The 17,483-nt window shown below is 35.1% G+C and overlaps 1 protein-coding gene across 1 annotated transcript in view; it reads left to right on the top strand.

The window, feature by feature from the left end:
- Positions 1-14,077, top strand: part of LOC107662592 (calcium/calmodulin-dependent protein kinase kinase 2-like) — a 24,455-nt gene extending 10,378 nt beyond the window's left edge. The window contains exons 2-17 of the mRNA XM_016452666.1: positions 410-1,040; positions 3,275-3,322; positions 4,922-4,975; positions 6,952-6,960; positions 7,029-7,065; positions 7,212-7,233; positions 7,331-7,419; positions 8,340-8,539; positions 8,634-8,687; positions 8,826-8,899; positions 8,975-9,062; positions 10,695-10,826; positions 11,008-11,108; positions 12,818-12,854; positions 13,090-13,140; positions 13,886-14,077. Of these exons, the coding sequence (XP_016308152.1) occupies positions 453-1,040; positions 3,275-3,322; positions 4,922-4,975; positions 6,952-6,960; positions 7,029-7,065; positions 7,212-7,233; positions 7,331-7,419; positions 8,340-8,539; positions 8,634-8,687; positions 8,826-8,899; positions 8,975-9,062; positions 10,695-10,826; positions 11,008-11,108; positions 12,818-12,854; positions 13,090-13,140; positions 13,886-13,945 (1,644 nt within the window). The 5' untranslated portion in view covers positions 410-452 and the 3' untranslated portion in view covers positions 13,946-14,077. The remainder of the gene's footprint in view (positions 1-409; positions 1,041-3,274; positions 3,323-4,921; positions 4,976-6,951; positions 6,961-7,028; positions 7,066-7,211; positions 7,234-7,330; positions 7,420-8,339; positions 8,540-8,633; positions 8,688-8,825; positions 8,900-8,974; positions 9,063-10,694; positions 10,827-11,007; positions 11,109-12,817; positions 12,855-13,089; positions 13,141-13,885) is intronic.
- The last annotated feature ends 3,406 nt before the right edge of the window (positions 14,078-17,483 follow it).

The following is a 17,483-nucleotide window of genomic DNA, read 5'->3' as shown; positions in this document are numbered from 1 at the left end:
GCACCAAGAGCTTGTAACACTTCAAAGAGAAAGGAAAAATTTAAATCGCATCATATGACCCCTTTAACATCAATTCATAATTGGACACTAAACAGTTGAATACTAACTATTATATACAGTAAATATAAAATATTTATATAATGGGTATAATAATTATATGATAAAAATAATATATAAAATAATACATTATAAAATATTGGTGATTGGGTAAAATTGATTGATTGGGATTGGATATATAGAATATTGAGTGGGCAATATCAGGAAAGAACAAGGAAAAATAATAATAAAAATGTGAATTGATCATAACGGCCATTCCCAAACAATACTCAAAGTCAAGGAAATTCATTGGGCAAAAGCGCGGACATTCTGTATGACATCTAACATTTCCCAACTCTGTTTTTCCTGCCAGGCTTTGATGGAGGGGCTACTGAGAGGTGTTTGGGAAGGACACTATGTTTCCCTGTGTCTCCTCCTGGCCCTATTCTGATCCCCCTGCCGCTCTGGGCCATGCTCCGCCCATTCCCCCGGTACAGCCGCCCAATCAGCCACTGCCTGACCTGCTGCGGAGCTGTGTTGTGCTCCCTTCCCCGTCCACGCGCCTGAGCTCTTGTACCAGCGAGATGGAGTCCATGATTGTGGTGACGGAGTACGAGCCCAGTGGTGGCTCAGGGCAGGAGGGCGGAGAGGAGGAGGAGATGGAGGACATGGACAGCTCGGAAACGCCAGAGCCGGCATCGTCAGGTACAGTCCCGCCCTTCCGCATGGCCTCCTGTGATCTGTTATCCCACACGGTGGGCCGCCCGGAAGCGCTCTTCCCAGAACCACAGGAGCACAGAGGTAGACTGAGCCTCTCCGACAGGAAGCTGTCACTACAGGAACGCTCGCAGACGCTTTCGTCGCCCTGCGGTTCGCCGGGGCTGAATGGACGCTATATTTACCCATCGCTGCCCTACTCGCCAATCACCTCCCCTCACTCGTCTCCACGCCTCCCTCGAAGACCAACCGTGGAGTCTCATCGTGTCTCCATCACAGACCTGCAGGTAGGTGGCCGGAGGTAATGGCAGGTGTGTTTGGAAGAGTAGGGAAGTCCCTTACATAAATCCATTAATTAATTATATTATATTTAAATGAAATGTAAACATTTTTGTTATGCAATTTTTTTATTTTTTTATATAATATGTATTATCTAAATTATTAATTTAAATTAATTCATAATTACACATTAAATCTAAATATTAAATATAAAAAAATATACATGATAAAGCTTTGGGGCTAGAAACTGCTTTTTGTGATCACTATATTTTAAATGATGTAGGCTTGTAAAATGGCTTGTAGGCTGGAAATAAAATATAGAATTAATATAAATATAAATATTATTATTTAATTTATAAATAATTAAGATATTTTTATTATTAATGTAATATTTAATATCTAAATTATCAATAGCAATTAATTATTATTTACATATTTAATATATAGACAGTAAATAGTTTATAATAAATATTTTGTGTAATGTAAAATTTACATGATAAAATGCTTGTATCAATATAAAATATTTGAACTCTAAAATGTGACACATATTTGTAAAAGTATATTTTTATTATTTATATAATATTCAATATCTTAATTATTAATAGCAATTAGTTATTATTTACATATTAAATATAGACAGTAAATATTGTATAATAAATATATTGTTTAATATAAAATTCACATTATACACTATATTTTAAATGATGTAGGCTTGTAATAGTGGCTTGAAGCCTTGTAAATGTCATGGAAATAAAATACAGAAAAGTTTGTAATTATGCTAAAAAATGTTGAAAATATTTTTTCAAATATATTATTTATTTAACATTTAAATTATTCATATCAATTAATGCGTCTCTATATTTTAAATAATGTAGGCTTGTAAATGTCATGGGGGAAAATCTGAATTTTTTACTCTAATGTTGCAGTTTTTTAATAAAAATATGTTTTTATTATTTATATAGTATTTAACATTGAATTCATTAGTAATGTCAATTCATGTATATTTAGTAGGGGTGTAACGGTACACAAATATGACTACCAGCACGTTTCTGAACCGTCCCAGAAGCGGCTCTCCAAGGTGTTTATACAGCGATCTGTCATGCCACATCAAAGACTGTCAAAACGCCATTTATTATTTGAATTTCCGGAGAAAAAAAACAAAAACTGTATTCGTTCGGTTCACATGCGTACCGAACCGAAAGACCCGTACCGAAACGGTTCGGTACGAATACGTGTACCGTTACACCCCTAATATTTAGATATTACATATTACATATTATATACTAAATATATTATAAGATCATTTATAAAATATAGAAATTGCTCTTTGTGTTCTCTATATTAGAGGTGGGCAATGTCTGGAAGGTGTAAAACACAACATCATCTATTTTAACACAATCCAACTATCTGAACAACACAATGGTTAACATTGTGCCTAACAATTATGTAAGCTTATATAATTACACCACCAAAAACTAGACAATGTGATGCTGTGCCCTGAGATAATTTGAGCTGCTTGTGTGAGAACTGATATTGTCTTTGAGAAGAACATTTCCTTTTCTTCATTCTCTGCATTGGCTTCAAGTCTGCAAGCTTGAGAGGGTATGCAAGGTAACCTTCCTCTTAATGGCGCTTGTCAAGAGAAAGTTCCCCTATAGATGCTTCTGCTTTTCCATTAGGACATGAAATCAGCGAGAAATGTGTGTAGCTTTAGCTCGTGTACCGTTCTGGGCTCAAGTCAGTGTTATTTCAGTATCATTGATATACTATTATAGTTTTTGTTAATATTTTGAATTTGATACTTTTGTATATATCTTCTGTTTTCACTGTTTTAGTAATTTAGTCATTTTTAGTTTATTTTTATCTAAATAGTTTTTATTAATTTGTATTTATTTGTTTCAGTTTATTTAGTTTTAGTTATTTTAGTACTTCAAATTAAGCTAAACGAAAATGAGAAATGATGCCTTGGCAGCTAGCTGAAATCAAGTTTTTAAATATTTTATTTCAATTAACATTTATTTTGTTTTAATTAACTATAATAACCCTGGCTCAAAAACTCCCTTGTAGTTTTTCTTCTGCTAATGCTTTTGATTCTTTGAACCTGGAATGTTACAAGCATCATTCTTGATGAGAGAATCAAGTTAGCATTTGCTGTGATCTTTGGCCACAAGTAGTGACTACAATTCCTTAAAGAAGACCTTAGTGTCATTGATCGATATCATGTGTTTCTTTATTTCAAAAGGACTGCGTGCAGCTCAACCAGTACAAGCTGAAAGATGAGATCGGAAAGGTATGTCTATTTTTCATTTATTATTTATGTATAGATCACTTCCTGCTGAGTCTGGGATGAATGAACACTCTGCTGAAAGATTAATTGAGCTGTTTTCCTTATTTCAGAACAAACATCTCACATATTTGGTATGGTAAAAATATGAAAAGTAACAAAATACGTGAGGCATATTGGTCATTTTTACAAAATTAGCCACATGAAATTATCACACTTTTTCCTTTTTTCTGTATCTTGGAAAATAAATAAATAAATACACATGAAAAATAGATTTGAGTTTAAACATTTGGGGTCGGTAAAATTTTAATTTATGCTTATGCTCACCAAGGCTGCATTACTGTATTAAAAAATACATTTATTATTAAATATTATTACTATTTAAAATAGTGGTTTTCTATTTGAATGTATTTTGAAATGTGATTTATACCTGTGGTGACAAAGCTGAGTTTTCAGAAATGTTTCCTGAACACCAAATGAGCACATTCAAATTATTTTTTTGCACACTGAAGATTGGGGTAATGACTAAAAAATAAAAAATTATTTGAATATGCTCATTTGGTGCCCAGGAAACATTTCTTCTTCTTATTATTATTATCAATGTTTAAACAATGTTTAATGTGCTATATTAAATCTGTGAGTGGAAACAGTGAAGTAAATATTTTCTAACATCATAACTGCCTTTACTGTCACTTTTGATCAATTCAAGCATCCTTGCTGAATAAAAGTATTTAAAATATTTGATATTTGACCACAGAATGTTGCTGTTGACTATTCAAAATCAATTTTGCCTAGACAATATACAATAGTGCCTTTTTGTTTTTTCCTTTTCTGGAACAGGGTACCATGGTAATAGAGTTTGAAATAACTTCATAGTATATGAATATGGTCATTTTGTGACACCATAGTATAGATCAAAGTTTCATGATTAAAACAGAATGAATTAGACACTTACAAAAGTACCATGTTTTACCATGTTTTTTTTTTGACATGGCATCATGTTAATGCTATGTTACACAGTATTTTGAGTTCTTTGTGAACCATGTGTACCATAGTATTACTGCAGTACTTTTTTCTAAGAAGAGTACACATAAGCGCATGTAATGAATTTACTAATAAAGCAGTATACAGAGTAATGCAGTAAAGCAAGTGAAAGGAGCAGTGTTTTCACTGTTGCTGTTCCACTAAGCTTCATCTCTATTCGAGGGCATGGAAAACTGTCAGCTTGGATGGGGAGATTCCTGCTCTGCTCTCATCTCTGTGTCTAAGGGTTGGATTCCCTGCTGGAACGGCAATCTGCTCTCCCAGCTGGGACCTGTGTGTGTGTGTGTGTGTGTGTGTGTGTGTGTATGTGTGTGGGTTTGAGAGAGATAGAGACAGAACAGAAGTGGAATTATGCCTGTCTATGGCATTCATCATGATGCCAGCTATTGCCTACTGGCTTGGTTTGGTTTACATGTTCTTCAGTTAATCAAACGGCACAAATGCTTGGCCACTTTAGCCTCCTGTTTCCCACCGTTTTTGCATGTTACTGAGTGTGTTTGTATTGCAGTTTGATCCATTTACAAGTTGTCATGACTGACGCACCTTGTTTTCCTGATAAAGGGCTCCTATGGAGTTGTCAAGCTGGCGTACAATGAAGACGACAACACGTACTATGTGAGTGACTGACGCAACACACTCTCATGAACTTGCACAAGTATATAGACACTTCATGTGTGAAGAGTAAAGAGCTAACATGCTAGTGTTATCAGTAATCATTCAATTATGATTGACTAGTTGAGGTCATCTTCAGCAGCCAGTCTTAAAACGGTCACATAGACAATGTCCATTGAGAAGTTCCTCCTAATGGGTTCAAAAATCATAATTATGATGTGATTTTAATTGAAGTAAAATTCATTTTAGCACTAGTGCATCAAAACAAAGAGCAAAGTATACCACAGAGAATGATGGGAAATGTAGAATTGCTGCATAAGCCATGGACTCATAATTAGGGTTGGGCGATGTCTACAAAATTCTATTTATGACGTGCTGACACAAATTTCAAATGATTTTCAACTGTGTGTAGACAGACTTTAGCTGATGCAGTGCGGCGTGTTGGGTTGGGCGATGTCTACAAAATTGGCATCGGACAATGTCTACTGTGAAACATCGCGATGGACGATGACATCGAAAGCGTGAATCCGTATTCAGAAAACGATTGCTAACGGTTGCCTTTCACATTACAGTACATACAATTTCAATTACTACATAAACGGAGAAAGGACAGATGACTGAGGACGATGGCGAATGATTTGCAGATCCTCAGTACCACTGACAAACATATAATCTTATAAAATGTGTGGCAAGTACTCCCGCTCCATAGTATAAACAGAGTACGTGCGATCGCGAATCTTGAAAGTGAAAGTGAAACTAAAAGCGATCGTGCATTTAAAAGCACGATGCCAGTTTCAATGCCAGGTATAATAGCGACTCCCTGATGCTGAAATATATATGTAGTATAATTACCCAATTATTTAACTGCAAGGAAAAATATTGAAATATATATTTTCCTCCCATCTCGTATTTATTCCCTTTAGGGGTTCCGCCTACACGTCATTTTCTTTCCGAACACGGTATTGGGATGCGGCGGATTGCGGGGGGTATGGGGGGGGTCACGATGCCGGCTCAACATCGTGATGTCTGTCAGCCATCGGTGATGGACGATGGCATCGATTGTACATATATATATATATATATATATATATATATATATGTTTGTGTAAATATTTTTAATTTGTAAATATCCTAATCTTGATTATTATTATTAGTATTAATATTGTTAGTAGTATTAGTAGTAGTAGTATTAACATGTATAATAATAATAATAATAATAATAATATATTGCTGTAATATTTTGATATTAACTTAATTTTGATAATTTCTCTGATTATTTGCTTTTTCTTTACTTAAATTTATTATTTGTTGCTTATTTTATTTACATTTTATGTGCAGTACTCTTTACACAGAGCTGGTTTCTTGAATATACAGTACACTATGGCATCAAAATGATAGCTAGATAGATAGATAGATAGATAGATAGATAGATAGATAGAGTATTTTAAGACCATTTTAAGACTATCTATCTATTTTATTTATTTTTATTTTTATTTTTTGGGGGGTGTTTTTTATGAAATGGAATATCTTGATACTGATTATGAACATGCTATAATAATAATAATAATATGTTGCTGTAACATTACAATAAATGTTAACTTAAAATTGCTCAATCAAATTAGTAATATTATTAGCATTATAGTAAATAATTGCTATAATATTAAAAAAATATTGTTATATTATTGGGATTTGATAAATAATTTAATTTTAATATGAAATAAAATATCTTGATAATGATGATTATGAACATGCTGTAATAACAACAACAATAATAATAATTATATTGCTGTAATATTACAATAAATGTTAACTTAAAATTGCTCAATCTCTGATTAATTTTTGCTTATTTTTTATCCTAATTTTTGGGGCAGTTGTAGTCCTCACTCAGTACTGGTTGTAGAATGGGGCATATGTCACCCAGCACCAGTAATGACACTGGATATCTGCTCTCACTCTCTCATTCTCACTGCTCTCCACAGGCCATGAAAGTGCTGAAATAAGGTCTATGCTGACTGGTTTCATTCCCTTTCTAAACCGCTTTGGTTTTTTTGTGCAGGTGCTGGATGATCCAAGTGAGGACCATCTGTACATGGGTAAGTCTGGCCAGATACTCATCCTCTTGGCAGATGCTACACACTTGCACATGCACAATTTATTCTACTTTTCTGTGCTAAATGTATGTGAAAACAGAAAAGGTAATGCACAACAGCCTAACTCTGTTTCCTGTGTGCTTTCACAGTTTTCGAGCTTGTCAAACGAGGGTGAGTAAGCATGTTATTTCTGATTGTAGTGCCGGCCCATGCTGTGCTAGTGTCACTCTGCTAGAGAAACTGTGTCTCATTCCCCATGTGTTTGCAGAGCGGTGATGGAAGTTCCTACTGATAAGCCCCTGGATGAGGACCAGGCACGCTTCTACTTCCAGGACTTGCTGAGAGGAATTGAGTATTGTGAGTGCAGGAATTTAGCTAATCAATACTCATGAGTGTTGCTAATACATCCAGATAAAAGGACAAGTTACATTTTCATGGCCTCACGCCATTGGCTGGGCACTGGATAGTCTAATAGAGCCAAACTCTTAGACTAAAGTCTTGTCAGCATATCTTATTCTGGGCATCTACCTACTTAGCAGTGTTATTTTAATATAATTTATATACTGTTATAGGATTTAGCTTTTATTTTTATATTTTCAATTTTCAATATAATTGTAGTTTTCATGTCTAGTCCACATTGCTTATTCTGTCCAAGAACTGGCCAATTAGCAGTGTTATTTTAGTATTATTATTATTTATTATTGATTTATATACTTTATATTAATATTTGTATTTTATTATTATATTTTTATACTATTTGTATACTAGTATGTTCAGTTTACATTTCATTAGTTTTATTTCATTAGTCATTTTGTCATTTTTATTAGATTTTGTTTATTTGTTTTTAATATATCTTTATAGCTTTAATTTGTTTTATTTCAGTTTTAATTTTGTTAGTAATTTTGGTACTTAAACTTCTTTTATTTCCGTTGTTTGGCAATACATTTTTAATTTTCATTTAAGTTTTTCATGTAATATTTATATATTATTTTATTTCAGCTTTATTTCTATCAATTAACAAAAACCTTTTTAATAGTTTTAGTTACTAGATAGATATCAGATAACAGCACAGGACATGAAGAAGCCATCTGAATGACATTTAAAGTAAATGTGTGTACCCATTCTCAGCATAAAATAGTCTTTGGTTTTCAGAAAGTTCTTAACATTTTTATCTGTAATATACCTCAAATTATGAGACTAGATGCAGTTCTTCTTGATAGTCATCAAAATGCAATGAGTAATGATTAAAAGTGATGGCAACTATTCATCCTCAACAGTACATTACCAGAAAATCATTCATCGGGACATCAAGCCTTCCAACCTGCTTGTGGGAGAAGATGGCCATGTTAAAATTGCCGACTTTGGGGTCAGTAACCAGTTTGAGGGAGCAGACGCCCTCCTGACCAGCACAGTTGGGACGCCAGCGTTTCTCGCCCCAGAGACCCTCTCAGAGACCCGCAAGAACTTCTCTGGAAAGGTTAAAAGCTCTGTTCTCTAAGCTAGTTGCTAATATGCTGTCGGTCTTTTTTGTCAAAATTGATTTAATCAAGTTACCATCATGCTTTTTATAGGCTCTGGATGTGTGGGCAATGGGAGTCACCTTATACTGTTTCATCTTTGGAGTGGTACGCCCTGTTTTGACCTTCGTATATATCATGAAATATGCACTGTAAACAGTAACAATTCAGCAAAACTGTTCAAGAAAAGTGTATAAAATTAATTCTTTTTGTTGTGGTCTTTCACTTTATTTCCTCTCTCTACAGTGTCCGTTTATGGATGAGCGTATTTTGAGCCTCCATCAGAAGATCAAGACCCAACCGGTGGAGCTTCCAGAGAAGTGAGTATTTCTCTTGAGCCTGATAGACCTTCCCCATCCTGATGTTCTGACATTGATTTTTGTCCCACTTAACAGCGCGGACATATCAGATGACTTAAAAGACCTTCTGTTTAAAATGTTGGACAAGAATCCTGAAACCAGAATTACTGTCCCACAAATCAAGGTCAGTGTGACTTTTTTATTTCACTGATGAAGCCACCTTCAAGTTCAACAAAGTACTAGTACTAAAGTACAACGATACTAGCCCTCTTTTATGATTGGGCAGTTTTGGCTTAGAATCAAGCTATTGATTGATGTTTGGTTGTTTTATATGTAAATGTTTTGGAACCATGCATACTACCATTCAAAATGTTAGGGTCGGTAAGATTTGGCTGATGGTTTTGAAAAAAGTCTCTTATGCTCATCAAGGCTCCATTTATTAAAAAATACAGTGAAAACAATAATATTGTGAAATATTATTACAATTTAAAATAGCTTGTTTTATTTTAATGTACTTTAAAATGTATTTTATTCCTATGATGGCAAAGCTGAATTTTTAGCAGCTATTACTCCAGTCTTCAGTGTCACATAATCCTTCAGAAATCATTCTAATATGCTTATAATGAATTTTAAAACAACTTTGAAAAACAGATGCTTAAAGGAACACTCCACTATTTTTGAAAATAGGCTCATTTTCCAACTCCCCTAGAGTTAAACAGTTGAGTTTTACCGTTTTCGAATCCATTCAGCCGATCTCCGGGTCTGGCGGTAGCACTTTTAGCTGTAGCTTAGCATAGATCATTGAATCTGATTAGACCGTTAGCATCTCGCTCAAAAATGACCAAAGAGTTTCTATATTTTTCCTATTTAAAACTTGACTCTTCTGTAGTTACATCGTGTACTAAGCCCGACGGAAAATGAAAAGTTGCGATTTTCTAGGCCGATATGGCTAGGAACTCTCATTCCGGCGTAATAATCAAGGAACTTTGCTGCCGTACCATAGGTGCAGCAGGCGCAATGATATTACGCAGCACCTGAAAATGGTCCTCAGCTAGGTAACTTCCAATAAGCCTATTTTCAGGCGCTGCGCTTATTACGCCGGAATGAGAGAATAGTTCCTAGCCATATCGGCCTAGAAAAGGCCAACTTTTCATTTTTTTCGTCGGTCTTCGTACACGATGTAACTACAGAAGAGTCAAGTTTTAAATAGGAAAAATATAGAAACTCTTTGGTCATTTTTGAGCAAGATGCTAACGGTCTAATCAGATTCAATGATCTATGCTAAGTTACAGCTAAAAGTGCTAACGCCAGACCCGGGCTGAATGGATTCGAAAACGGTAAAACTCAACTGTTTAACTCTAGGGGAGTTGGAAAATGAGCCTATTTTCAATAATAGTGGAGTGTTCCTTTAATATATATTTTTTTAAACTGTGATACTTTTTTTCAGGATTCTTTGATGAATGGGAAGTTCAAAAGAACTGCATTTATTTGACATAAAAAAATATTTTGTAAAAAAAATATATTTACTTCCACTTTTGATCGACTTGATGCATTCTTACCAAATAGAAGTAATAATTTCTTTCAAGAAAAAAATCTCACTGACCCCAAATTGTTTGTACATGGTAGTGTATTTTTTCTTATGTTATAATTAGCCTCCATACTTGAAATGGACCAAAAATAAAACCATTCCTTATTCTTAAAAGATGATTTCAAAGCACTTCCTGTGTGAATATAGGACACTCCAGCTGCCTAGACAGAGTCTTGAGTTAATTAATGATATCAAAGCAAGATTTCTGTTCCGTTGTTGTTGTTGTAGGTGCACCCATGGGTGACGCGGCACGGCGCTGAGCCCCTCCCCCCTGAGGACGACAACTGCTGCAACCTGATAGAAGTGACAGAGGAGGAGGTGGAAAACTCTGTCAAGCACATCCCCAGCCTGGCCACCGTGGTGAGATTGCAAGCCCCTGGTGGCCTATTTAGACAACCCTAATTCTGTTTTTATGAACACACATAATGTATTCAATGCTAATAACCTCATCAAATGAATAAACAGATTAATGACCCACACAGATTACAGCCCAACGCCTGTTTTTGGAGTTCTTATTCTTGCTGCATGCTCTCTGCTACAGATCTTGGTTAGGACTATGCTGCGCAAGCGTTCTTTTGGGAACCCGTTTGATTGGGGCCGCAGGGAAGACAGGAGTCCCGCCGCACCAGGACACACGCTATCGTAAGTCTTCCTCATTAGGGATGGGCTATAACTGGAACAAACTTCCTGAACATAGACTTGGAACTCTGGAGTGGTTTCAGTGGTCACAGACCATTTTAAATGGTTTGCCTAGCTTGTTTGACAGTAATTTAATTACTCTATGCTATTTAACTACACTAGGTTATACTGTAATATGATAAGGATAGAGCTTAAGTGTATTTTCAGGTAAAATAGAGCTTAATGTCTATGCAACATTTCCACAGAAAATAATTTTGACTAGTTTCTGTCCTTTTATTAATACTTTAAAAAGATTTTGATTCCACATAAATGTATCACACTTTAACAGCTCAACTGTTTTCAATATTGATAATAAGAAATATTTATTGTGCAGCAAATCAGCATATTAGAATGATTTCTGAAGGATCATGTGACACTGAAAACATTTTAAAATATATTAAAATAGAAAACGCCTCTTTTAAATTGTGACATCTCACAAATGTCACTGTTCTACTCTACTTTTGATCAAATAAATGCAGCCTTGGAGCATAAGTGAACGTTAAAAAAAAATCTTACTGACATACAAACTTTTGAATGTTTTTTAACACTCTAAACCTTCATTAAAATGTGTTATTTAACCTCTTAAGTTGTCTAAATTATCTTTTTGAGATGAGACTACATTTCTTGGTGAATTAACTCTTTGTGTGCTTCTAACAGTTTCTGTGGGTGACGTTTAATCCAGTGATTTGCTAAATTACTAAATTTCTAATATAATGCATCTCTGTCGATTAATAAATTCATGTTCTTGAACTTATACATCACACATTGCATTATGAAGCCAAAGCTAAGAATGGTCACATTAAACATGTTTATTTTGTTTTCATTTAGCTTACAGTTACCAAGCTAACCGATTAGCCTGCTAAGCTAAAATACTTTACTCAAGATGTGAAAGGCCTTGTTCCAAAAGGCATACTTAATGTGGACTTGTTTTCTTCACTTGTGTGTGTCCATAAAGTCCACAAGACCATACTGTCCGATAAGGGACTGCATTTGAATATGAACTTTTGAATTTTTGAACATCAACTTATGAATTGCTCTTTTGTTGGTTTTGATTGCTTCTGATGTCCTCATTTGTAAGTTGCTTTGGATAAAAGCTTCTGCTAAATGACTAAATGAACTTACTTAAAAAGTAATGTTCTGTGTAAGTGTGTGTAATATGAATGAAATCCAGACGTACTACATCTGCCAGGTTGTCATTGCTGTCGTCGCTTCACTGCCATTCACAAATCCTCTGCAGGTGCCTCATGGGATAGTAAAGTGACTGGAAGTAGTAGGTCATTTGGGTACTTTTTGCATAATGTCTAATGAATGCTGTGAATTCAGACATCACATACTGTTTCTCGTCTACTACATAGTGGGAAAGTATGCATATTTGAACAAAGCTATAGTCGTTTTTATCATTTTATGACTCATGAGTGCCCCCTTTGCTGCTATGTTGAAGCTTTCATTGCAGTGCTTTGCTAGGTTGATTACTACCTAGCAAAGTAACAATATCTTATAATAATAGCTTTGCGAAGATTGTTAAAGGGACAGTTTACCCAAAAATGAAAATTCTTACTATACTTAGCCATTGACTTCCATAGTATTTTCTTTCCATACTATGGAAGTCAATGGCTTCCATCAACTGTTTGGTTACCAACATTCTTCAAAATACCTTCTTTTGTACTCAACAGAAGAAAGAAATTCATACAAGTTTGGAATGACATGAGGGTGAGTAGAATTTTCATTTTTGAGTGAACTATCCCTTTAACCTACTTTTTTGTTGATTTTCAGAAACCAAGGGACAAGCATAAATTATTTTCTGTGGTAATCATTTGCATATTTGAGTTATATTTAGCATGAAATATTCCTTTAAGGCTCTTGTTTAGTCATGTTTTCAGGAATATTTGATAGAAACGCTCTGTTTTAAGAATTCTCATGTATCCGCATCTCTCCTGCCGTCTAGAAAAGGGAGAGCAGGGAGTTTGAAATACTGCCGCAATCTCAGTATCCCCAGGTAAAGCTCCGCTAGCCTGTTAGCGCTCCACCTATGTCCTGTTCACTCTCCTCCACCTATATTATATGTAGGAGATAATGGTCATGCCCATTTTGAATGATCTGCACTTAAAAGGAATGGTGTGGTGTTTTTTAGCATGCTCAAAACCATCATTCAGATGGCTTAAAGAATAACAAGCTTTTCCGCTTGTGTTTTCCTACCTAATAAACAGCATTTTATGCATGTAATATTTAAAATATTCATGATATTCCCTCTTAAAGAACCTTAGTAGCTGTACAAGCTACTTTTAATAATCAACCCTTAGTACATCAAGCATATTTTGCATGTAATGTTTAACAGATAAAACAAGTTCATGTATGTCCTGTAAGTTCATGGGCAGTTCAGGATGATGTTTTCCAGGTGCTTCTATATCTGCATGCCCCTCATTCATAATGTCAGCAACAAAAAAGGAGAGGAGCATCCTGATTTGCCACCCAGCCATGGTCATTTTTTTTTACCAGGACTCTGATTGGTTTGTTGGACTTGGGTGCATTTTGCATGTGGTGCCGCAGTCCTGGCCTTCCCAGTACAACCCCTCGCAAAAACATGGTAGTCAGTCACTCTCATGTGCCTCCTTCCAACCCGAGCATATGACTGATGCGATGCCATGTACCCCGCACTTAACAACAGTTTGCATTGCCATAGACAGGTTGACACGCCTGGAATGTGCGGTTATTTTAAACCTCCACATTTGTCTGTTTCCTAGGAAACAAGAGAGCGAGGAAGGCATGCGGAGTGTGGACCTGCCCTTCGTGGGCGAGGATGAAGTTCTTTCCTGATAGTTGTGGGCGTTTTGCTCGGGCGAAATGCGCAAGGATGGGGCTGTCGTGGCTGCCGGAAGGCCAGGATATGGACCTGGGGCTGGGGCGTGGATAGGAAGATGGAAGGAAGGAAGAAAAGAAAGAAGCTCATGTTAGGTTGTTAATGTGGAGGGTGCCCACCCACTCATGCATGCATTTGTAAAGTCCACAGCAGCATGCACTGTATCCGTCTGCCCAGGTCTCTGCCGTCTCTCAGGACCTGTTTTCTGTGTGCGCGGCTGTTTCTACTCTCCTCTCCGGCACGGAGACTCTACTCTACTTCAGCTAGGGGGTGCCACCACGAGGCTAAACAGAATTTTTTAGGGAAGAATTTACAATTTCTTAGGTTTGTCCATCACTCATTACTTAAAGAGACATGCTGCTTTGTGGCAGTTTTACAGATCTTATAGATTATTAGAACTGAATTTGAATGTAATAAAATAAAGATAGCTCAGGCTTTCATCAGAAATTAATTTATTGTCAAAAAAAATCTTGAAATTCAGGTTTGTTTGGTTTAAATAAAATAAATAATATATAGAAATAAAAATCAAGGCAAATAAAATAATAAATAGCCTTTGCACATTTGCGGACAATAACCTTTAACTAGTTTTTAATTCTTGTATGATGTATGATTTCTTTCTTGTCCATCCCTCGTTAATTTGAGAGACATGATATGATTTGAAAATGATAAAATAAAAAATAGCTCAGACTTTCATCCCAAAAATTTTTTAACTTGAAAATCTCAGAAATCAGGTTTGTTTAAACAAATTATACAGAAGTTAACACGTGAAATAAATAGCTTTAAATACTTAAAATTTTTCAAAATTGCTGACAGTTACATCTAAAATGTACTTATAAGAAGAAATTTATGATTTCCATCACTGATTGATTAGAGAGACTTCATTGCAGTTTTACAGATCTCATTAGATTATCAGAACTGAATTTAAAAATAAATGGAAAAAAAAACAACTAAGACTTTCATCAGATATTTCAACTTAAACTGAAATTCTTCTCAAAAGCAGGTTTGTTTAAGCAAAATAAGTGAAATTATAAAATTAATTCAAATTCTTAAAATTTGCAGTCAGGATATGTGTATAAATGTAGTAAATAAAATACTTCAGGATGTCATTTAGGGAAAATGCACATAAGTTTGTATGTGTGTGTTTGTTTATATATATAAAATCACATAACTTTGTGTTTATATTATAATGTCAGCGCTGTAGATGGTGAACAGGACCAAACCTGGAAACTGTCTCTTTTTTTTTTTTAAACAACAAAGCCCAAAACCAAGAGATGAGAGAGTTACATAGCATGTTTTTGAATAGTAGGTTAATTATTTAGGGCACAAATAACCTTTAGGGAATGCCACAATAGGCATTGTGACCGTTCTTCTTCTTGTATGTAACGACCCTTTTAATCATGAAGCTAACAGTTTCTTACTGTAATTTCACTTCCTTTTCCTGTGTAGAATTACCAAAATGCCATGTAGTAGTGCATTTCCGACTTCGTCATGATCAGAGTGAGTTCGTTATCGGCATTTCTATATAGGACGCATACTCTATTAAGTTCTTAAGGAAATGCAATAACTCTGTGCAATCTATGCATGACTTTTCACTTAAGGAATCAATGTTTGTCTGTTTTGACACAAATGTATGCCTTACATTTTCATACTCATAACTGTAGCATAGATCATCAGTACATGTGTAGAGTTTTTTGGTACGATAGAATTGTAGATAAAGTAGAATTGGACATTTTAGACAAGCTGTTCTAGACAGTGTAGAACTATAGTAACTCGCTTATGCTTTAAGTTTTAAAGTTAGCAAAAATAGTCCAAAGCCCTGTTGAGATTTTCTTAATGTGCACTATACGGTCATGTATCTCCTGTGTTGAATTTGTTTCGATGATTGTTTGTTTGTTTGCTCTATTTAGCTGTAGTTTCAAAATGTCGGAGTGATGGTGCTTTTCCACCACTGAAATGAATAACATAGCTCATGCTTCCATGTATCAGGGGAGGCTTTTCTGCACAAGTAGGTTGAATGTATGTTGTTGGTTTACCTTGTAACTCTATAGGTCACCTCTCTACTTTTTTGTTTTTTCCACTTTTTTGTTTTCCTGCATGTTAAACTCTGCTGTATTTTATAGTACTTGTTTTCTGTGATTTTCTTTCTCAGTCTTTAAGACTTTTCATTTGAATCTTTTGTGTAGGTACTATTACTATGCATAAGAAATCTCACATTGTGGTGCAGTTCTGGACTGTGTAAGTCAGTCGGTTGGTCTCTTGTGTATGTTGGATGTTGATTATTGAAGGAATCTTGTAATATTGACTTAAATATGCATGTGCACCGACCGAAGCTGGTTATACAATATCACTACCGTATATGTAAGTGGACATTTTAACAGATTTTGATGACCTTTAAATAATATATTCAGGACCAGAGAAGCACCGTTCCCCTTTTTTGATTAAGTATTTATAGGGAAAATGGAAAAAAATATATATGGAGATTTATCTTTGCACATTAGAATGTTTAGCAGAATTCAGATGATGCATGTTTAGTGAAGGCCTCCATAACCATATTTTCTTCTTCTGTACAATCAAAACTACGAGCTAAATTCACTATAGCTGAAATCAAAGACAGCATTTTTCCGTTTCCTATGTACAGCCACTTTCTCAAAGACTGACATTGCAAACGGTACGTTGAATAGAGAAGTGTATTGTATATTAAAGTGAATGCTGTACTGTATATTTATAACCTCTTAATATCATTCCTCACTGTTTCTGCCCAGTATTTCTTGAAGGGCTAGAGTAAATGTTTGCATCCATATCAGACTAGCGACTGCATTTGAGCACTGTTGAGAGGGCTGTTTACAGGGATGTTACATAAATGCATGCCATCACAATCGCGCAATTTCAATCAGCATGTTTTCGAAGCATGTTTGAGCTCTTTACAGCGTCCTCTGATCTCATTGCTGACCATTCTATATATTGTATCCAGTTGATTATTTGAATAAATTAAAGTTGCCTTTACTTTTGTTTTATTTTTATTTATGTATTATTAATAGTAGTAGTAGCATGTAGTGTCGTAATAGTATTGTTTTGACATGATTAAATGCCTTCAAGTCTCTGCAAAATTGTAACATTTTCTGTTAACGTTTATCTTGTAGTTCAGTCCCTGTTGAAAAAACCAGCATATGCTGGTTAGGTATGTTTTGACGCTGGGATGCTGGTTTAGCAAAGGACCAGCTTAAACCAGCATCCCAGCGTCAAAACATACCTAACCAGCATATGCTGGTTTTTTCAACAGGGAGTGTTGTTTTTCCCCACTTCTTTTTTCATCATTTTTCACAATTGTTCCTTTTTATCAAAAATAAAAAGTCAGGTAATCTTAAAATGATAAATAGTACAGGGATAGTTCACCTAAAAATAACAATTCTGTCATAATTTACTAACCCTCAAGTTGTTCCAAACCTGTACGAGTTTCTTTCTTCGGTTGAACACAAATAGAT

The sequence above is a fragment of the Sinocyclocheilus anshuiensis genome, unplaced genomic scaffold (assembly GCF_001515605.1).
Source record: "Sinocyclocheilus anshuiensis isolate Anshui unplaced genomic scaffold, SAMN03320099.WGS_v1.1 scaffold457, whole genome shotgun sequence".
NCBI classification, from domain to species: domain Eukaryota; kingdom Metazoa; phylum Chordata; class Actinopteri; order Cypriniformes; family Cyprinidae; genus Sinocyclocheilus; species Sinocyclocheilus anshuiensis.
This window is presented reverse-complemented; position numbering and strand designations above follow the sequence as displayed.